General features: G+C 46.0%; 1 protein-coding gene across 4 annotated transcripts in view; it reads left to right on the top strand.

Annotated features, from left to right (window-relative positions):
• LOC132392353 (pleckstrin homology domain-containing family A member 2-like) overlaps positions 1-13603 on the top strand; it is a 117729-nt gene extending 104126 nt beyond the window's left edge. For all 4 annotated transcript variants that reach the window (XM_059966193.1, XM_059966175.1, XM_059966189.1 and 1 more), the window contains 2 exons: positions 3093-3176; positions 10373-13603. In XM_059966193.1, the coding sequence (XP_059822176.1) occupies positions 3093-3176; positions 10373-10732 (444 nt within the window). In that variant the 3' untranslated portion in view covers positions 10733-13603. The remainder of the gene's footprint in view (positions 1-3092; positions 3177-10372) is intronic.
• The last annotated feature ends 9933 nt before the right edge of the window (positions 13604-23536 follow it).

The following is a 23536-nucleotide window of genomic DNA, read 5'->3' as shown; positions in this document are numbered from 1 at the left end:
TTTCCGTTGTTACAACACAAAGCGTACGTGTAATGGCTTTGTATGGCAACTGCGCTGTGCTTGACGACAAGAAACCGCAGACAGGGAGTTGTGGACACAGCCCAGCACTTCACAGAAACCAGCCCCTTCTCCATGGACTCCATCCATACTTCTCACCCACCCTGGCACCATTGTTACTTGCCACTTACCAGGCTATGCTTGAATGTCATAGAGCATGGAAAGGAGCAGCTCAGCGACAGGCCCTTTGGCCCATCTAATCCGTGTCCAACCCTTTTAACGGCCTGCTCCCGTTGAGAGTACAAAGCTTCAGAGTGAAGGTAGATGTTGTCCAGGTCTTGCAGCGATGCAGAACGTGTAGAGTTGTACACTACTACAGCACGGAAATGGGGCTTTCGGGTCAACCTGACTGAGGTAGCATGATGCTATTGCAGCTCAGGGCTTCCCAAGAGTTCAGAGTTCAATTCCGGCGCCGCCTGTACGTGAGCACGTGGTGCTTCAGTTTCCTCCCACGTCTCAGCTTGGATTAGATGGGCCGAAGGACCTGTTGTGCTGTGCTTTTCTGTAACTCTGTCATTGTAAATTGCCCTGTGATGAGGCGAGGGTTAAATAGGTGGGGTGCGGCTGGAAGGGCCTGTTTTCACTGTGTCTCTGAAGAAATAAGTGTGTGACAGTCTAAGCCAGTCCCATTTGGCCCACATCCCCCTGACCCTTTCCTACTCTCAGAGCTGTCCACATCTCCTAAGTATTGTTGGTACTCCTGCCTCAAACACTTCCTCTGGCAGCTTATTAAGGAAATAGTCCTGACGAAGGGTCTCGGCCCGAAGCATCGACTGTACTTCTCCCTATAGATGCTGCCTGGCCTGCTGCGTTTCACCAGCATTTTGTGTGTGTTGCTTGAATTTCCAGCATCTGCAGATTTTCTTGTGTTTACCTATACTACCCCTCAGATCGCTTTTAAATCTTTCCCTTAAACATTAAATCTTCTCAGCTTAAACCTATGCCCTCTAGTTTGTGATTCCCTTTCTCTCCACTCTTGGGAAATAGCCTTAGCGGTAACAAGAAACAAAAGGGCTTCCGCTGGGCCCACGAGTGAGCGTGTAACAGCCCTGTGAGGCTGGAGGGGCATTGGAAATGATGCTACTGACCAGGTTGGGGGTCTTCACTACTGACAGCCGCTGTCACAACCCCTAATTCTGCATTCAACCCGTTTTCACATGATGATGTGTTGGTGTGTTGAGTGAGCTGCCGGAGGAAGTGGTAGAGATTGGTCCAATTATAATGGTTAAAAGACATTTGGACGGGTAATTGGATGTGAAAACACAAAGAACACTGCAGATGTGGTCAAATCAAGGCGTACAAAAACGCTGGATGAACTCAGCAGGTCGGGCAGCATCCGCTGAAAGGAGCAGTCGACATTTCGGGCCGAGGCCCTTCGTCAGGACTGAAGACAGCCCTCTCATTCTTTAGTTCTGACAAAGGGTCTCGGCCCGAAACGTTGACTGCTCCTTTCAACGGATGCTGCCCGACCTGCTGAGTTCCTCCAGCGTTTTTGTAGGTTTTGATTGGATATGAAATGTTTAGAGGGACGTGGGCCAAATGCAGGCAAGTAATGCTGACTGAGGTAGGCTACCTGGTGGGCACGGAAAAGTCAGGCTGAAAGGCCAGTTCCTTTTACTGTACATTCCTGAGTATAAGCTCCACTCAAACTAGAACTTCCCTGAAAAAGGGTCAAGTGCTCGCCCAGCATATACAATGAATAAACACTTCCAGCCCAGCACAGGTATCGACTTGAGCCGACGTTCCGATGACAAACTCTGCCGTCTTCCCTGATGAAGACAGCAGAGTCTGTCAACAAGACGCCAGTTAAAATCGATTCCTCTACCTGGTCTGGAAGCCCGAGGAGTGTTTATGGAGCTCTCCTCTCCGGAGCAAAGGAGAAGGGGGGCAACTTGATAGAGGCATATAAGGTGATGATTAAAAGCATAGAGTGTGTAGCCCTCACCTTTTCCCCAGTGCCGCATCTGATTAATGTATGAGGTACATTATTGTGCACAGGGTGATGGGAGCCTGGAAACCACTGCAGGGGTGATGGTCGAGGCAGATACATGAGAGATGTTTAAGGGACTCAAGTGGGTGGAAGAAAATGGGAAAACACACGCACGCACGCGCACACACACACACACACACACACACACACACACACACACACACACACACACACACACACACACACACACACACACACAATGCCTCTATAGATCATTGCAACATTGTAGGCTTTGGAGCCCCTATTGTTCTGCACTGTCCTCTGTTCCCTCTGAATACAACCCCTCCTCTTCCCCCCCCCCACAAACCAACATGACCTTGTCCACTTTAGCAGTTCATCCATTTCTGCAAAGACTTTGCTTCCTTGGCTCCAAAGTATCTGTGGGGGAAGGGGGAAGATCATCTGCACTCAGTCTGAAATAAGACCATAAGGTATAGGAGCAAATTATGCCATTCAGCCTATCAAATCTGCTCCACTGTTTTATCATGGCCAGATTATTATCCCTCTTGACCTCATTCTCCTGCCTTCTCCCGTAATCTTTGACATCCTTACTGGGCCACCCATTATTATTAAGCAGTGGCCCTTGGTTCTGAGTTCTGGCACAACAGGAAACAGTGTTGGTGTAGTCACTCAGTACCGGTGACGGCTCTGCTGGCTGGTGGGCCGGGCTCCTTGCTGACTGTCCAAGCCTGTCTGGGAGTGCGGCCACCTGCCTGCACTGCACTGAGCTCTGGGTTGGTCACGCCGATAGGCTGGGTCGATCGGTCTGTGAGCATAGTGACAGAGTGGGGGAGCTACCCTACCAAGTGTACCCTGCCCCCGTTTCTGATGGCAGAACGCACAACCTGACAGGTTGGTGGTCAGCGGACCGCCTTTGGGACTCTCTGAAACCGTATGATCAGTGCTGACCAGCCAAACTCCGACTCCGCAAAGGATGCTGGTTTGTTCAGCAGCTGAGCAGTTGTGTGAGCCTCGCTGTCTTACGTGTGCAGGAGAAAGCAAAAAACAAAATGCCTGATCATTGTCCTGTGTCCATTTTAAACAGGCGGACAGTCCTGCAGAGATGGAAAGCTGGATAAAGGCCATCAACGAGGCAATTAAGCTGCATAAAGGTTCGAGCAACGCCACGGTACGTACTCCTGAACTTAAACATGAAAAACGCAGGTTCACGTAGGAGCCACATGAGGGGTATTGCAAAACTGCCCGTGGTGGTTGTGCTGTTGCTGAGCACCAACAGCAGTACTGGTGCGTGAGCAGCGCTCAGACCAGTCGCTGTAAGGAGGCCAGGGATATTGCAGCCATGGGAGAGGCAACGAGAGGTGGATTGTAAATGCAGGTTGCAAGGAAACAATTGTGAGTGGGTGGGTGTGCAGGGTTATACCTTGTTCATTTCAGACCTTCATATTATTGCTGTTTTCACCTCCTTTCTGTCTAAACAACATTTTAAAATTGTTATTTTGAAGAACCTTTGTGCATAAACCAAAGTCATAGAGAAGTACAGTACAGAAACAGGCCCTTCGGCCCATCTAGTCCATGCCGAAACCATTTAAACTGCCAACTCCCATTGACCTGCACCGGGACCATAGGTCTCCATACCTCTACCATCCATGTGCCTATCCAAACTTCTCTTAAGCATAGAAATCGAGCTCAAATGCACCACTCTTTCCACACTCTCTCACGACCCTCTGAGCGAAGAAGTTTCCCCTCATGCTCACTGTAAACTTCTCACCTTTCTCCCTTAACCCATGACCTCTGGTTGTAGTCCCACCCAACCTCAGTGGAAAAAGTCTGCTTGCATTTACCCTATCCATACCTCTCATAATACTGGATACCTCTATCAAATCTCCTCAATCTTCTATGTTCTAAAGAATACAGTCCTAACCTATTCAGTCAGAATCAGAATCAAGTTTCTTATCACCGGCATGTGGCGTGAAATTTGTTAACTTAGCAGCAGTTCAATGCAGTACATAATATAGAAAAAAAATAAAAAAGTAAATCATTTACAGTATATGTATATTGAATAGATTTAAAAACAGAAATATTGTATGTTTAATATAGTGAAGTAGTGTCCAAGGGTTCAATGTCCATTTAGGAATCGGATGACAGAGGGGAAAAGCTGTTCCTGAATTGCTGAGTATGTGTCTTCAGGTTTCTGTACCTCCTACCTGGTGGTAACAGTGAGAAAAGGGCACGCCCTGGGTGCTGGGGGTCCTTAACGGACGCTGCCTTTCTGAGACACCGCTCCTTGAAGATGTCCTGGGTACTTTGTAGGCCAGTACCCAAGATGGAGCTGACTAGATTTACAACCCTCTGCAGCTTCTTTTGGTCCTTTGCAGTAGCCGCCCCTCCATACCAGACAGTGATGCAGCCTGTCAAAATGCTCTCTACGGTACAACTATAGAAGTTTTTGAGTGTGTTTGTTGACATACCAAATCTCTTCAAACTTCTAATGAAGTATAGATGCTGCCTTGCCATCTTTGTAACTGCACTGATATGTTGGGACCAGGTTAGATCCTCAGAGATCTTGACCCAGGAACTTGAAACTGCTCACTCTCTCCACTTCTGATCTCTCTTTGAGGATTGGTATGTGTTCCTTCATCTTACCCTTCCTGAAGTCCACAATCAGCTGTCTTGTCTTACTGACATTGAGTGCCAGGTTGTTGCTGCAGCACCACTCCACTAGTTGGCATACCTCACTCCTGTAAGCCCTCTCGTCACCACCTGAGATTCTACCAACAATGGCTGTATCGTCAGCAAATTTATAGATCATATTTGAGCTATGCCTAGCCACACAGTCATGGGTATAGAGAGAGTAGAGCAGTGGGCTAAGCACGCACCCTTGAGGTGTGCCAGTGTTTATAGTCAGTGAGGAGGATATGTTATCACCAATCCACACAGATTGTGGTCTTTCAATGTTATATCCATGGCCCCCTCCTTTCTGAGAATCGCAAGATCACTATTAAGTCAGTTCAGAAGACCCAGGAAATGAGAGAAAGACAGGAAGAATCCACAAAGAATTTGGAATGTGTCCTGGCCTCCGAAAGGCGGAACCATTGATAACGGCTATTGTCTCTTGGAGACGGAATTGTGTATTGAATACTGTACGATGCAGGCGATGAACCAAGGGCGGTGTTGGTGGAGGGATTGCATCATCCCAACCTGATTGACATTTGAGACCCTGTGAGTCAGGATAAAAGATGGTCTGGGGAACAGCCCCTTCAGACGCACCAGAAGAAACGCTAGAACTCCTGTAACAGCGTAATAGCGAAAGCCGGTGGAAAAGCCCACATGCGTCCTTTTTCCATTTGCCTCGGAATTGGTGGGCCTTTACCACGGAAGCACGGCTTTAGCTAACCACAAAGAGGAAATCAGCCCCCAACGACTCTCGAAGGATTGACATCATAAAAGGAATGGGCAAGTTAAACCTCCGTCTTTCTCTCCAACCAAAAAAGCTGCAGCTTGAATGAGTTTGAGTGACTTTTATATTTCCATCGGACAATATATTATCCCCTAGACAACGATAGAGCTATTTCTTATTGATTATTATTATACCCGCGCTTTTAGATTTCGTATTGATGACACATATTATATGCATGTTTGCATTGATATTATTTTTGTGTATTTTTATCAATAAATACTGTTAAAAATAGTACCATCAGACTTCAATGGACCTCTCTATCTTTGCTGGTAAGTGACCCAGTTACGGGGTACGTAACACCAGTTAGAAAATTGAGGATCCATTTGCAGTGGGAGGTACAGAGGCCCAGATTCTGCAACTTCTCAGTCAGGATTGTGAGAATGATGGTATTAAATGCTGAGCTACAGTCGATGAACAGTATCCTGACGTAGGTGTTTGTGTTGTCCAGGTGGTCTAAAGCCATGTGAAGAGCCATTGAAATTGCATCTGGTCTGGCATTGACCTATTGTGACGATAGGCAAATTGCAGTGGGTCCAGGTCCTTGCTGAGGCAGGAGTTCAGTCTAGTCATGACCAACCTCTCAAAGCATTTCATCACTGTCGATGTGAGTGCTACCGGGTGATAGTCATTAAGGCAGCTCACATTATTCTTTATAGGTACTGGTATAATTTTTGAAGCAAGTGGGAACTTCTGCCCGTAACAGTAAGAGGTTGAAAATGTCCTTGAATGTTCCCGCTAGTTGGTTGGCACAAGTTTTTAGAGCCTTACCAGGTACTCCATTGGGGCCTCTCGCCTTGCGAGGGTTCACTCTCTTTAAAGACAGCATAACATCGGCCTCTGAGACGGAGATCACAGGGTCACCTATTACAGCTGTAGTTGTGTTCTCCCTTTCAAAGTGGGCATAGAAGGCATTGAGTTCATCTGGTAGTGAAGCATCGTTGCCATTCATGCTTTTGGGTTTCACTTTGTAGTAAATAATATCCTGCAAGCCCAGCCAGAGTTGCTGTGTGTCCGATGTCACCTCCAACCTCGTTCGAAATTGTCTCTTCGCCCTTGAAATCTTTCCTCCAGAACCAGCAACGTCCTTCTTAATATTCTCTGTCCTCTTTCAAGCTTGTTTACATCTTTCCTGCAGATGGGTAGCCAAAACTGCACACAATGCTACAAATTAGGCCTCACCAACGTCTTGTACAACTTCAACATAACATACTCAGTACATTGATCTATGAAGGCCACTCTGCCAAAAGCTTTCTTCACTGTCCACTACACCCCCAGTCTTGGTGTCATCTGCAAATGTGCTGATACAGTTCATCATGGTATCATCCAGATCATTGATATAGATGACAAACAACAAAGGACCCAACACCGATCCCTGTGGCACTCCACTAGTCACAGGCCTCCAGTCAGAGGGTAAACACCTAGTACCACGCTGGCTTCTCCCACAAAGCCGAGGTCTAATCCAATTTGATACTTTATCTTGAATGCTGAGCGACTGAATCTTCTTGACCAACCTCCCATGTGGGACCTTGTCTAATGTCTTGCTAAAGTCCATGTAGACAACACCCACTACCTTGCCTTCATCCACTTTCCTGGTAACATCCTTGAACAACTGGTTAGACATGTCCATCCATGCATGAAGCTGCACTAACCATCATTAATCAGTCCATGTCTCTGTATCTGGTCCTTTAGAAGACCTTCCAATAACTTTACAACTGATGACAGACTCACTGGCCTATGATTTCCTGGTTTATGTTTGGAGCCTTTTTTTAAACAGTGGACCAACATTGGCTATCCTTCCATCCTCTGGTACCACTTTTGTCGCTAATGATAATTTAAGAATCTCTGCCAGGGCCCCAGCAATTTCTGCACTTGCCTCCCTTAGGGTCCAAGGGAACACCTGGGGATTTATCCATCTGACTTGCCTAAAGGATAGCAGACATCCCCTCCTCTGTAATTTGCACAGGGTCCATGATGCCACTTTGCCTCATTACTATAGACCCTGTGTCTGTCTCCTGAATAAATACAGATGCAAAAAAAATTACTTAAAATCTCCCCCGTCTGTCTTGAATTGCCATTTTGATCTTCCAGAGAACTTATTTTGTCCCTTGCAATTCTTTTCCTCTGTAGAATCCCTGAGGTGTCTCCTTCACCTTGTCTGCTAGAGCAACTTCTTGCCTCCTTTTAGCCTCCCTGGTTTCTTTCTTGGGTGTTCTTATACACCATAAGCACCTCATCTGTTCCTCCCTGCCTGTACCTGCTATCCACTTCCTTTCTTCTCTTAACCAGGGCCACAATCTATTGGAAAGCCAAGGCTCCCTACATTTGTTACCTTTACCTTTTATACAGTACAAGCTTTGTACTCTCAAAATTTCACTTTTGAACACCCTCCATTTACCAAGTACACCTTTGCCAGAGAACAACCTGTCCCAATCCACACTTGTCAGATCATTTCTGATCCCATTAAAATTGGCCTTTCTCCAATTTGGAATTTCAACCTGCAGACCAGACCTATCTTTTTATGTACTTACTTTTAAACTAATGACATAGTGATCACTAATTGCAGAGAGTTCCCCTACACAAACTTCTGCCACCTGTACTGTCTCATTCCCTAATAGCAGATCAAGTATCGCACACTCTCTCGTTAGGACATCAGGAAACTTTCCTGAACACATCTGACAAACTCTATCCCATCTATTCCTGTGACAGCATGGGAGTCCCAGTCAATATGTGGGAAGTTAAAATCGCATGCTATCACAGCCTTGATTCTTGCAACCGTCTGTGATCTTTCTACAGATTTGTTCCTCTAAGTTCCTAGGAGTGTTGGGTGGTCTGTAATACAGCCCCATTAACACGGTCATACCTTTCTTATCCCTCAGTTCCAGCCGTAACACCTCACTAGATGAGTTCTCCAGCCTGTCCTAACTGAGGACTGCACCCCTCCTCCTCTAATCCCTGCCACTCTGTCATGTCTACAGAACCTTGGACCATTGAGCTGCCCCTCCTGTAACCAAGTCTCACTGATGGTTGTTGATGCGGGCCCTGAGCTCGTTGCTATTCCCACAGTCCCTGGCACTCCTGGCAAGGCAGAGTGTGAATCAGGGTCAGTTCTCAGACTCCTGTTCCTCCCACCACAAATGGCCGGTGCTGGACAGTCTGATACACCTGAGCACTTTGGCAGTGGCCGGACAGTTGACCGTGTTGCACTGGAGAAGCTGGTTACTCAAAGGGGTTGATCCTCTTTCAGAACTGACAACAGGCAGGGGCCATTCCTTTGACAGGACTAGAATGAATGGGACAAATAGAAGTAGGGGCAAGAAACTTTTGACTCAGGTTTTACCCCAGATCCCAGCCTCCATGTATACCATCTATTGTTGGCACAGAAAACAGTGCCATATTGTTTGATGGACAGTCTGATTACTCCACGCGTCAGCTGAGAAAGGGAGTGTCTGTAAATGTTAATTAGTCACAAACCCACTGTCTGAGTTGTCAAGGAGGTGAGTCAGGGCTTCGGTTTTCACTGGAACTGAATTAATTCACATCTGCTGCTGCGGAGACGTTGTGTTCTTGGCTAAGAGCTGTCAGGACCCATGGAGACAGGCCGTACCAGGCACTGGTCCCCACGCTGAGAGATTCTGTACACGCTCATTTCTTCAGACCCTGTGTGTGCCTTCCAACAGGACGTTACCAATAGGTGGTGAGAGTGCTGACAATTCTCTGCGTGGTCAGCCTGGGTCTGGATACATATCGCTCCACAAACTTCTATTTGCATAGAGCCTTCAGTGTAGTGAAGTCCAAATGTGCTTCATAGAACAGTTCAACTCAGTAAAGGCCCTACGACCCACACAGTTGTACCAAGATCAAAATAACGCTTCTCTCCCACAGAGCCCTCATTTTTCTTTCATGCATGTGTCTTTCTAAGAGTCTCTTAAATTCTTCTAATTTATTTGCCTCCTCTGGTAGTGCATTCCATGTGTATTTATTAAAAAAACAACGACCTGTGACATTCTGTCTATACGTTCCTCCTTTTAAATTTTCACCTTAAAATTATGCCACCGCATTTCTGCCCCGGGAAAAAGATGCTGACTGCCCATTCTGTCTGTGCCTTTAATCGTCTTTTACAAGTCAAGTTACCTCTCATTGTCCTTCACTGCAAAGTAAAAAGCTCCAGTTGTCTTAGCAGTTCCTCATTAGACGTCTCCAATCCGGGCATTATCCTGGTAAATCTCCTCTGCACCCTCGCTAAAGCTCCACATCCGCTTCCTATAATGAAGCAATCGGAACTGAACACAACACTGAAAGTGTTGTCTAACCAGAGTCTTTTAGAGCCGTGACATTACTTCATGGCACTGGAACTCAAAGCCTTGACTAAGAAAGGGTAACACACCTTAACCACCCTTTCAACTTACACTGCAACTTTGAGTATATCATGAAACAGACTGGGAGCAGAGAAATCTCAATGAGTCAGGCAGTATCTATGGAGGGCAATGAACGGTCTACGTTTATGACAGAGGTCCTTCATTAGGATCTCGGCCTGCAATGTCGACTGTTTATTCCTCAGCATAGTTGCTACCTAACCGACATTTTGTGTGTGTGTTTTGCTCAAGACCACCAGAATCTGCGGAATCTCGTGTGTGTGTGGGCACATGCAGATCTCAGAGGGTCTCTGTGCTGGAGAAGGTGATGCAGTTGGGGAGGGGGGGTAAAGTTGGAGAAATTTGAATGCAACTAGAATCATTTCAAAACGTGCTCAAATGTTTAACGCCTTCTTGGGAAACAGAGAGGATGATTGAGAGGTTACAGTGTCGGCTACAGTCCAACGTGCACAGAAGCCCCAGTGGGGGGAGGTGTTTGATAGGGCTGTGGAAATAAAACCTCTCACCTTTACCCTTCTCACTTCTCGTTTGCAGGCTCAAGCCACCTTCACCAGGACCAACTCCGCGCTTCTGGCCGACCCGTCCGGCACCCAGCTCTCGGCGGCCACCCACGGCGAGGAGAAGCGGCCTCTCATCAAGTCCACCTCCATGGTGTCGTCGTGGCAGCCGTGGACCCCGGTGCCCACCGCTGCCAGACTGCCCGCCTCGCCGGCGCCGGAGGAGAGCCCGCACCACGGCGAAGCGCAGGAGCCCTCCGCGGAGCCCAGCCCGCAGCCGGCGGGGGTGAACGGCCAGGACAAGCGGCGCAGGCACAGGTCCCAGCCAGCTCCCCAGAAGGAGCACCACTTCGTCTACGACATCGACGACGACGGGATCCGAACATCAGACGTCTAACGGATGTCCTTCCTGATGCTTGGTTTTCCTAGGATTAGAAACTCTGGCCAAATCACATTGCTTAGCTTGGCGTCCTCATCTCCAGCGCTCCGGCGCTCACTGGTAGGGCTGTGACATTGCGTTGAAAGAGAACTGCTAAAGAGAAGCTGAAGAGCTTCTGTTGGGACTTTGCATTCCTACGGTGGCTTGAGTTTTTGCACAACCATGTTCACTTTTTTTTTTAACCACCTGAAAATTCAGGGGAAGAAATTGCCTAGCATTACCTTTATAGAGTCAATGAGTGTCCATGATGCATTGTTGAAAGGAATGTATTAAAGCTAGTGTCATTTTAAAATCCCTGTTGCCACTGAACGTCTTTTGAGGAATCAGCAATGCAGATACCACACACCACACAAGAGGGTATAAGATGGGACGTACAGCTGAGGATTTATGGGACATCGGCCGACCACATTTGGAATACTGTGAGCAATTCCAGGCCCCACATCTCAGGAGATGAGTGGCGGAGGATGTTAACAAGATGGATCCCAAGATTGAGAGGCTTATCATATGAGAATTACTTGATCGATCTGGGCTTCAGAAGGATGAGTGGGGGATCTTACTGAAACCTACAGGATACTGAAAGGCCCGGACAGAGTGGATGTGGAGTCTAGTATTAGGAGAGACTAGGGTCCAAGGGTACGCCCACAGAATAAAACTGACCTCCCTTTAACGTGAGGAATGTCTTCAATCAGTGTGGTAAATCTGTGGAATTTGTTGCAGAAGGAGGCTGTAGAAGTCAAGTCATTGCATGTATTGAAGGCAGAAGTTGATAGGTTCTTGATTTATGAAGGGTGGGGGTAAGTGCTTGCTGGGACGATGCAGGAGAATGGGGACAAAAGATGATGTCAATCGTGATTGAACACTGGCATTGATTTGATGGGCCAAATGGCCTTAATATGTTCCCGTATCTTATGGTCACATGGGCTGTGATCCTGGTTCTTGTACCTAGGCACAGGTGTGAATCAATTTGCCCAGAGAGTTGAAACAATCCTTGTATTGGAGGATTGGGTGTGTGGGGAAGCCATTGCAATTCCTAGATCAGGCATTCTTGCTTGGGATAGGACGTAGTTGTCTCCTCAGAGCCATAAGACTTGGGAGCAGAATTAGGCCATTCAGCCCATAGAGTCTGCTCCACTATTCGTTCATAGCCTATTTGTTTTCCCTCTCAACTCACCTACATTTGATGCCCTTACTAATCAAGAACTTATCAACCTTCACATTAAATATACTCAATGATTTGGTCTCCATAGCTCTCTATGGAAATGAATTACACAGATTCACCACTTTCTGGCTAAAGAAATTCCTCCACATCTCTGATCGAAAGGGATGTCCCTCTATTCTGAGGCTGTGCCTTCTGGCCCTAGACTCTCCCACTAAAGGAAGCATCCTCTCTACATCCACTTTATCCTTTTAGGCCTTTCAATATTTGATAGGTTTCAATGAGATGCCCCTCATTCTTCTAAACCCCAGCTAGAAAAAGCCTAGAGCATTAAATGCTCCTCATATGTTAACCCCATCACTCCCAGGACATTCTCATCAAAATCCTCTGCACCCTCTCCAATGCCAGCACATCCTTTCTTAGCTAAGAGGCCCGGGAGTGCTCACAATACTCGAAATACATGCAAACAATGGCTTCTGAAGCTTCATGTCCCCGCACTTATATTCCAGTCCCTTCAAAATGAATGTTAACATTGCATCTGCCTTCCTTGCCACCGACTCAAACTACAAGTTAAATTGTAGGAATTCTGGACAAATTCTGCCAAGTGCCTTTGCATCCCTGGTTTGTGAATCATCTCCCCATTTCTAAAACGGTCTACACCTTTATTCCTTGTACCAAAGTGAATGAGCTTTCACTACACTTCCTTACACTATATTCCATCTGCCACTTCTTAGCCCATTGAAGACCTTCAGTAGACCTTCAACACTACTTGCTCCTCCACCTACATCTATAAAGCCATCAGTTTCATTTCTGTTTGCTTCTCCAGAATCACTTTAAGAACCTTAAGTAATGGCAAGAAAAGTAAGGCAGACAGCCCATCTAAATCAGGTGTGCTGTTGTTAGCTCCCCTTCCATCATTATTTCAAAGTTCAAAGTAAGTTTATTATCAAAGTACATAAATGTCACCATATTGCACTCCTTGGCTCTCTCGTTAAGCTTAAGGAAGACTCTCAATATTCAAATATTGGGGACAGGTCATAAATGTGCCCAAAATCCATCCGTATCTATAATAAATGTTTTCCCAATTGTAGAAATATTACACCAGTAGGTCTGTTTAAGATGTCGCTGGTGAACCCCAGCGACTACTCATTGGTGGCAAAGAAAGCAGCTAAGAACGTTATTATAACACTTTTTCTGGTAAATGATCACTGCAAACAATGGGGAGATGAGGCAGAGCCCAGGGCTGAGGAAAGACCCAGGGTTTGATTGACCTAAGTGCTGGGCTGAACTGTGTCAGTGGGGGCCAGGCCTCAGAGTGGTTTAGGAGCAAGGATGTTTGGACAACTTAAGCCCCATGCCAGTTTGAAAAGGTCAGGGTGTTGGGACTGGAGGCGAGGGATGAGCGGTTCCGCTGGCTGGCGTTTACTCAGCTCTGTGCTGAATTGAGGCTGCAGAGATTCCTGGGTTCACTTCAGTTCTGAATGCTGTTTGCTTACCTTTATTGTTCGAACAATTTGGTTTTCTTTTATCTCCGTTTGCATTAGGTGTTTGACGGTCTTTTTAAAAAGGGTTCTTTTGGGTTTCTTTGTTTTGTGGCTGCCTGTAAGGAGTTAAATCTCAAGGTTGTATAATGTATACATACTTTGATAATAAATGAACTTTGAACTTTTGAATTGACTGTGAAACTCTCAGCAAGTTTGCAGAGGAGCAAGTGAGAGCTATTCGGGCAGTTGTTAATTGATCTTTAGTGGCCAGAGGGTGGCTGCAGGAGTACAGCAAAGAGCAGGAGCAGCTAATTTGGCTCCTAATACACGATCATAGCTGAGGTCGAGGAAGGGGGAGAAAAATAATTCAAGCACAGACTGTTGTTTGGTGGTCTTGTTTGAAATTGGCACAGAGGCTGCTGAGGGAGCATAGACTTGTGTTGCAATTAACATTTCTAGACAGGATGGAAGAAAGCCATTCAGCCCATCTAATTGATGCTGGTTTTCAGTGCAATCTCATTCTATCACTTCCCTGCAATCTTTCTCAAATGCTCTTCAAGTTGTCCCATATTCTTCCATCTAAGAGGCTACTTTGGAACATCCAACCTCTACCAGTTGTTTTTTGGGATGTGGAAGAAGGTTGGAGGACCTATCAGAAGCCACAGGCTCACAGGGAGAACTCTGTTCAGAGCTCAGGAATCACTGAAGCTATGAGGTAATATCTCAGCAGGCTGTGTTTGACAGACACTCCCATCTTACTTCTTCTTTGGGCGTTTCTGTCCCCCGTGCCTCAACTTGTATGCTTCAATTAAAACAGATGGAGCACCACTTTGTAAATGGGGCCAAAGCCTTCACTGGAAAACAGCTGGTGTTCCACACAGAGGAAAGCCGAAGGTTGGTTTCACTGGCGACAGTGGTGTGAGGTGATATACGTTCAATCTTTTGCGTGATGATTGCTCAGGCCTCGATTTATCGACATCACTACCCTGTGATCCGGTTGCGCCTGTGTCTGAAAATAATGTCCCAAACACACCAAGTACGGTTTAGTACTTCCATGTACGATTATTGGGGGTCATGTGGAGGTTCCCATGGCAACACAATGTGACAGAGCCAATCAATAGACCTGAGAGTGGGGAAGAATGGTCTGATACCTGCAGCCTGGAAACAGGATAATGGGTGGTGTATCATTTTGTTCCTGTCCCTTGTCAACACGGCAGCCAACAGAGACCTGGTCAGATTACTCCGACTTTTCAGTTCTTTGCAGCCCTACTGCTTACCAATTTTCAAGGGCTCTGTTTAATGCGATGAGGACTTCTGCCTCACCACACCCTGTCAGGCATAGTTCAGGGCACTCGCTGCCCTCTGGGTGGGGAAAAATTATTCCCTCAGCTCCTCTCTAATTTCACTGGAAAGTGTCTTGAATGACTGTCCTCCAATTGCAGAGCTCTTTGCAGGAGGGAATAAGTCATCCCTCTGGACAGACCTCACATTATACCCCTTAGTTAAATTACCCTCCAAACTGTCCTGAGGCAGGGACTCGGCCTGCTATCTCTTCCCCTCCTCTGACCTGCTGAGTTCATGCAACAGTTTGTGCTTTGTCTCCTCTGTTCCAAGCTTATCTATCCAACCCTCGACCATTTTTCCACATCATCAAATGCCTCCAACCTTGGAAATACCCTTTCTGCCCTCTTCTCTGGTCCCTCTGTTGCTGTGGTGGGTAAAAGAACAAAACGAGTGTGCGCCAGCTCAGACACAGAGTAATGCAGAGTCCAGCCTTTTTTGTCCGGCAAAACCAAAAATAAAATACTGAGGTAATGTGAAATCCCCCATGAAAAAATACCTTTCGGTACCTACGAGCTCTTCAAAGAGTTCATGTTTGCTACCCGCCATGTTTCAATCAGGTGGGTGTCGCAGGTATCTGCTCCTCCTTTATGGCCAACCATGCTTACAAGATGGAATGACTTCTGATTAAGCGGGCAGTATAGGATTTGGAGAAGAGAAACTGAGCAGCAGAAACTGATACACAATAAATGGTAGAAGATTGAGGAGTTTGGACGACCCGTGGGGATGGGATGGGCACATGAGGTGGGTAAGAAGGGATATGAAACGTCACCCTATTACAGCTCAGGGCGTCAAAGTTTGGAATTCAATTCCAGCATCAACTGTAGGGAGTCTGTCCATCCTTCCTGTGGGACGTGTGGGTTCTCTCCGGGTGCTCCCACATTCGAAAGACGTACCAGTTAATTGGTCATTCCAAGCTGTGCCGTGATTAGGCTAGGGTTAAATCAGGGGTGGCTGAGTGGCGCCAGTTTGGAGGGACGAAAAGATCTTGTTCCGCGCTGTATCTCAATAAATAATTAAACAGTAAAATCGTAGAGCAGCGGTTAAATCACTGAGCTAGCAAGCCAGCAATGCAAGTTCAAATTCCCAGAAGCGCGTCTGTGGGATTTCCGTAACATTAAAGTAAGATTTATTCTATCGTAATAATCTGGTCTGAAAAGGCATCTGATTCCCTCTTGTTGCAAGGACAGATATCTGTGGTCCTAACCCTAGAAACACAGCCACATGGTTAACTCTTAACTGCCCACCAAAACTTCCTAGTTGTGGCCACTGTCACTGCAGAGGCTCAGGCAGATGGTTCACCAACATTTTGTCAGTAAATGCTGGCCTTACCCGCGGCACCCAGATGCTGAAGAGAAACAGCTGCTATGCAGCAGGAGTAATGTGTTCAGGTCCAGCCACAGTTACGAGACGGACGTGATCTGCCCAGAGAGGAATCAGATGAAACTTACTGGACAGCTCTAGTTATAAAGGAACTTTGGCTAACTTGGAATTGTTTTCTTAGAAATAGGGTGAGCTTAGGAGAAATTTAATTGAAATTTATAAAGCAGCAGGCCTTTGGGTGGCAGGGTGGTCTATCAGGTAGTGCTGTTGTCTCACAGTGCTGGGGCTACAGGTTCAGTCCCGACCTTGGTTGCTGTCTGTGTGGAGTTTGCACGTTCTCCCTGCCACCACATCCCAGAAGTGTGCATGTTGGGCCTTTTATGGCCCTCATGATCTAGAAGGACGTAGAAGAGAACTGGTGGTCAAATGAGGGAAAATAAGTTGTAGGGAAATAAGGAGGGGAGTGGAACCGATGATTTCTCCGCTGGTGGGAGGCTAGCATGAATTGAATGGGCCGAATGGAATCTTTCAATATTACAGGATGTCTATACTGAATGACTCCGATCTGAAGAATTAACTCTGTTTCTCTTTCGCTGTTCCACACCAGCTGAGAGTTTCTCAGAGTTCCTGCTTGAGTTTCAGATTTCCAGACCCCAGCAGGGTCACTTTGATTTCTTTTTCATGTACAGAGTGAATACTGATATCAGCTTTCAGAGGGGCCAGAATGGCGAGTCAAGTGGGAGAAGGAGGAGCTTCTTGAAGCCTTTCTCTTGATCGGAGGGTTGGGTCCGGTAGGGGTACGAGAGAGGGTCACCACATTGAAAAGTATCTGTAAATGCTCTGGAATTGTTCTCGTCTGCCAAGTCAATGCAGCAAGGGCCGGTAGCTGGGATTAGGCCAACAAAAATGGGATGGGTCGAAAGCGCTATTAACTGCAGTTTGCTGCAGGTTTGCTGGGGTGATCTATTGCTGAGAGACACTGGGTAATGAACTGTGAGGCGGTCGGAAATATGTGAACAGCTGCCCTCGGAATATGCAACATCTGGGCTTGTTGCTTGTAATCTTAACGGCTCCAGTCAGCTGATCCGGAACAAAATTTTCCTGTGGATATGCTCCAGACAAAGCAAGATGAAGATATCACATCCGACATCTTCCCCGGTCAAAAAATTGAGTGCCTTTATGGATTATTTATTGAGAGATGTAGCACAGTAACAGATCCTTCTGGCCCAACAAGCACAGGCCACTGATTACATCCATTTGGCTACCAACCCATGTGTCTTTGGGACCCTCACAGGGAGAACATACAAACTCCTTACAGACAGCGGTGGGAATTGAACCTGGGCCGCGGCTGCTGTAGTAGTGTTATGCTAACCACTATACCATAGTCCCGCCCCTAAAATGGTTGAGGGGATTAGAGTATTTGAAGTAGCATGCTTCTGGGGTTGCACACCCACTTACATTTGCGAAGCGATGCGACAGCCCATGATTGGCCAGTTAGAACATCTACCACACAGTTTGCTTTGAATTATTTGTGGTCCTTCACAGCAGACAGTGCCGGAGACACTCCGGCAGAGAAACAGTTAACATTTCAGCTTGGGAGGGTGTTTCATCAGAACTTTAAACAAGGGAGTTTTTCCTGTCTTCCGCAGTAGTGGCAGAGCCCCAGGCCTGACATTTTAACTGTTTCTCCCCCCACAGATGCTGCCCAACCTGCAGAGTTGCTTTCATGTCAGATGATCAGTATCAGCAATGTTTGATATGTTTCAGCTCCACAACAATCTTTCTGTGCCAGTGTGAATTTTGCTGATGATTTGTAGTTCTAAGTAAAAATTTTCGTTCAAAGTTTCGTATGTTTCTAATGCAGAACATGAAGTTCAAAATTTTTATCATGTCATTTTCTTCCAGCTACTTAATAGCAGCATGACGTGGGTCATCTTTTAAACACACTCCTTGAGCAAACAGTTTGTGGGACTTTATGAAAGATCTCAGAAGGCTGGTGTGTAACAACATGGGCTCTTCAAGCTCTGATCCTTCCCCGTTCAGCTTTCTCGCTGGCTACACCCAGCTTTAGTGTGTCCCTCAACACGAAGTCCAGAACGTCAGAGTAAATCCATTGCCAAGATTGGGTTGGCATGGTAGTGCAGTGGTTAGCACACTGCTTTACAGTACCAGTGACAAGGGTTCAATTCCCGCTGCTGCCTGTAAGGAGCTCTTCACATTCTGCCCGTAACCGCGTGGGTTTCCTCCCACAGTCCAAAGACGTACCGGTTGGTAGGTCAATTGGTCATTGTAAACTGTCCCGCGATTAGGGTTAAATTGCGGTATTGCCCGGTGGTGCAGCTCGAAGGGTCGGAAGGGCCTATCCACTGTGTCTCAATGAATAACTAAATGACAGGCAAAGCTGTGGACTAGAGAGTAACTTCCCACAGAAGTTGGCACTCGTCTCAGTCTATGTCCCAGGGAACGCACTAGGCCCTGTGTTACTGTGACAAATTAGGGCAAACAATCTTCAACAAGTACCCTTTTACCTCCTCACCAACACAGCTTGGCAAAAGCATATTCCAGTAGTGGGGGCCTGATTGACTGGAGGAATGGCATCACAAAGGCAGTGTGAGTAATCACATGCAAGTGGAGGGCATTTGCTTCACCAGCCGGGCACGGTCCTGGTGTAGGCAAAAAGAGACACTGAGAAGGATCAGGGAGCTGCAACATTACCTCCATTTCTTTTTTCTGCTTTACAACCCCTTCCCCAATAAACTGAAGTCAGCAGCTGTGAAGATCAGGGAGAGACAGAGATCTGGGTGCTTGCTGCTTCCTGTACAATCCCATTTCACAATGTCCAAATGGGAATCTTTAACAACACAGCCACACAGATATGCTGTAAACTTATCGCTCAATTGTACTGAAAATATTTTTTGTTTTTCCTGATTTGAAACAGGTAGACACATGCAGGCACACACAGACAGACAGAGATGTACATATTCATATTGAAAATTTGCACAGAGATCTTACACACAAAACATGCATATACAGAGTAACACATATACATTAATACCGTAAGAAATGGGAGAAGGTTTAGGCCATTTGGCCCATCGAATCTGCTCCGGCATTCAATCATGTCTGATCCTTTATTCCACTCTTCAACACCATTCCCCGGCCTTGTCCCTATAACCTTTGATGCCATGTCCAATCTATAACCTATCAAGTCTCTGCTTTAAATACACCCAAAAACCTGGCCTCCACAGCTGCCTGTGGTAACAAATTCACCACCCTCTGCTTAAAGAAATTTCTCTGCATCGCTGTTTCAAATGGGTGCCCTCCTATCTTGAGGCTATGCCCTCTTGTCCTAGACTCTTCCAGCATAGGAAATATCCTTTCCACATCTACTCTGTCTAAGCCTTTCAACATTTGAAAGGTTTTAATGAGATCCCCCCTCATCCTTCTAAATTCCAGTTAGTACAGATCCAGAGACATCAAACGTTCCTTGTATGATAACCCTTTCATTCCTGGAATCATCCTTGTGAACCTCCTCTGGACCCTCTTCAATGCCAGCACATCTTTTCTAAGATGAGAGGCCCAAAACTGTTCACAATACTCCAGGTGAGGCCTCACCAGAGCCTTATAAAGCCTCAGCATCACATCCTTGCTCTTGTATTCTAGACCTCTTGAAATGAACGCTATCTTTGCATTTGCCTTCCTCGCCACCGACTCACCCGCAAGATAACCTTTAGGATGTTTTGCACAAGGACTCCCAAGTCCCTTTGCTTCGCAGATTTTTGGATTTTCTCTCCGTTTAGAAAATAGTCTGCACATTTATTTCTACAACCAAAGTGCATGACCATGCATTTTCCAACACTGTATTTCATTTGCCACTTTCTTCCCCATTCTCCCAATCTGTGTAAGTCCTTCTGCATCCTACCTGTTTCCTCAACACTACCTGCCCCTCCACCAATCTTCGTACCATCTGCAAACCTGGCAACAAAGCCATTTCTGCTGCCTTTCTCTTAAAAGAGTGGAGTGACTTTTGCAGTTTTCCAGTCCTCTGGCACCATGCCAGAGTCCAATGATTTTTGAAAGATCATTTCTAATGCCTCTACAATCTTTGCCACTACCTCTTTTAGAACCCTAGGATGTAGTTCATCTGGTCCGGGTGACTTGTGTACCCTTAGGTCTTTCTGCTTTTTGAGCACCACCTCCCTTGTAATGGTAACTGCACCCACTTCTCTTCCTTCACACACTACAACATCAGGCACACTGCTAGTGTCTTCCACAGTGAAGACTGATGCAACATACTCATTTAGTTCATCAGCCATCTCCTTGTCCCTGTTACTGCTTCTCCAGCTTCACTTTCTAGCGGTCCTATATCCACTCTCATTTCTTTTATTTTTTACATACTTAAAAAAGCCTTTACTATCCGCTTTGATATTGTATGCTAGCTTACTTCCATATTTTATCTCATCCCTTCTAATGATTCTTTTATTTGTTCTCTTTAGGTTTTTAAAAGCTTCTCAATCCTTTAACTTCCAGCTTAATTTTTGCTTTGTTGTACCTCTGTTTTGTTTTTACATCAGCTTTGACTTCCCTTGTCAGCCACGGTTGTGCTGTTTTACCATTTTACCATTTCTTTATTTTTGGAATAAATCTGTCTTGTGCCTTCCTCATTTTTTTCCCAGAAACGCACACCATTGCTGCTTCTGGGTTCCTTCCAGTTTACTTTGGCCAACTCCTCTCTCATACTGCTGTAATTTCCGTTACTCCACTGAAATACTGCTACGACACTTTACTTTCTCCCTATCAAATTTCAAGTTGAATTCAATCATATTGTGATCACTGGCTCCCTAAGGGCTCTTTTACCTTAAGCTCCCTAATAGCCTCTGGTTCATTACAGAACACCCAATCCAATATAGCTGATCCCCTATTAGGCTCAACGACAAACTGTTCTAAAAAGCCATCTTGTAGGCATTCAACAAACCCGCGAAGGGTCTCGGCCCAAAATGTGGACAGCGCTTCCTCCTATACATGCTGCCTGGCCTGCTGTGTTCCACTAGCATTTTGTGTGTGTCGCCCCCTTGAGATCCATTTCCAACCTGATTTTCCCAATCAATGTGCCTGTTAAAATCTCCCATGACTTGCCCTTTTGACTCACCTTTTCTATTTCCTGTTGTATATAGAGCTAGGCACGTGCTTAAGGTGAAAGATGCACACATACAGATCACATCTATTCACCTTGATAAAGTTTAACAAGATGTAAGATGGAGAATTAGGCCAATTGGCTCATCAAGTCTGCTCCACCATTTCATCAAAGCTGATCAATTTCCTTCTTACCACCATTCTCCTGCCTTCTCCCCATAACCTTTCATGCCCAGGACTAATCAAGAGCCTATCAACCTGTGCCTTAAATGCATCCAGTGTTCTACTGGACTCCACAGCCGTCTGTGGCAATGAAGTACAAACCTCTGGCTGAAGAAATTATTCCTGGTCTCTGTTCTAGATGGGCCTCCCTCTATTTTGAGACAGTGCCTTCTGGTCCTAGATTCCCCTACCAAAGGAGACATCCTCTTCACATCCACTCTGTTGAGGCCTTCGATAGGTTTCAATGAGAACTCCTCCCCCTCGTTCTTCTAAATTCCAGCGAGTGCAGGCCCAGAGCCTTCAACAGCTGCTCGTATGAGGGGCGCTCCTTTCATTTCCAGAATCATTCGCACGAACCTCATTGGAACTTCTCCAATGTCAACTCAACCTTTATTAAACAAGGTGCCCAAAGCTGCACACAGTGAGGCCTCACCAGTGCTTCATACAGCTTCAGCATTACGTCCTAGCTCTTGTATTCCAGTCTTCATGACCTGAGTGCTAACGTTGCATTCATCTTCCACACCATCGATTCAACCTGCAAATTAACCTTCAAGGGATCCTGCATGAGGACTCCCAAGTCCCTTTGCACCTCACATTTCTTGAATTTCCTCCACATTTTGAAAATAGTCTATGCTTTTGTTCTTTTTACCGAAGCGCATAACCATACACTTGTCGTTACTGTATTCTGTCTGCCATTTCTTTGTCCATTCTCCTGATCTAAGTCCTTCACTTACCTCCCCCTCCCCATATCTTACTGTCTGCAAACATGACCGCAAAGCCATCAATTCCATCTTCTGAATCATTGGCGTGTAAGGTAAAAAGAAGCGGTCCAACACAGACCCCTGTGGAACTCCGCAAGTCATCAGCATGCAAGCAGACAAGGCTCCCTTTATTCGCACTCTTTGCCTCCTGCCAATCAGCTAATGCTCTATCCATTTTCTGTGATACCCTGGGCCCTTATCTTGTTTAGCAGCCTCACGTGCAGTGCCTTGTCAAAGACCTTCTGAAAATCTAAGTGCACAGCATCCACTGATTCTCCTTGTTATGTCTTCAAAGAACCCCAGCAAAAATTCTCGCTTAAAGAAATCGTGCTGACTTTGGCCTTTTTCATCATGTGCCTTCAAGCACCCCGAAACCTCATTCCTAACAATGGACTCCAACATCTTCCCAATCACTAAGGCCAGGCTAGCTTCTTTTCTTTTGCTTCCCTCCCTTCTTGTAGAGTGGAGTGACATTTGCAAATTTCCAGTCCTCTAGAACAATGCCAGAACCTAGTGGTTCTTGAAAGATCATTACTAATGCCTCCACTATCTCATCAGCCACCTCTTTTAGAAGCCTGGGGTGTAGTCCATCAGGTTCAGCCGACTTATCTACTTTTAGATCTTTCATTTTCACAAGCACCATCTTCCTAGTGATGGCAACTACACTCACTTCTGCCCCTTGACAGTCTTCTACAGTGAAGACTGACGCAAAATAGTTATTCAGTTCCTCTGCCATTTCTTTGTCCCCCATTACTATCTCAACAGCGACATTTTCCTGTGGTCCAATATCTACATTCACCTCCCTTTCACTATTTATATGTCTGAAAAAAGCTTTTGGTATTATTTTTGATATGATTAGATAGCTTACCTTCATATTTTCATCTCCCCCACTTGTAGTTTTTTATTTAAGTTGGTTTATAAAAATTACCAATTGTTTAATTGCCCACAATTTTTTCCTCTATTATATGATTTTATGTTGGCTTTGACTTCTCTTGTCAGCCACATCCGCATCATTGTGGCTGTGGAATACTTCCTCTTCTTTGGGATGTATCTATCCTGCGCTTTCTGAATTGCTTCCAGAAACTCCAGCCATTGCTGCTCTGCCACCATCCCTGCTTGAGTTCCCTTCCTGTCAACATTGCCCAGCTTTTCTCTCTTGCCTCTATACACTGTAACACCAAAACATCCAATTTTAGCTTTTCCCTCTCAAATTGCAGGCTTCCATTACCTTAAGCTCTGAATCATACCCATTTCAATACACAACACCCAGTCCAGAATTGCTAATCCCCCAGCGGGCTCAACCACAAGCTGCTTTAAAAAGCTATCTCAGAGGCATTCCACAAAT

Source organism: Hypanus sabinus, chromosome 1, assembly GCF_030144855.1.
Source record: "Hypanus sabinus isolate sHypSab1 chromosome 1, sHypSab1.hap1, whole genome shotgun sequence".
In the NCBI taxonomy this organism is placed as follows: domain Eukaryota; kingdom Metazoa; phylum Chordata; class Chondrichthyes; order Myliobatiformes; family Dasyatidae; genus Hypanus; species Hypanus sabinus.
The sequence above is the reverse complement of the archived record's forward strand: the minus strand, read 5'-3'. Positions and strand labels throughout refer to the sequence as shown.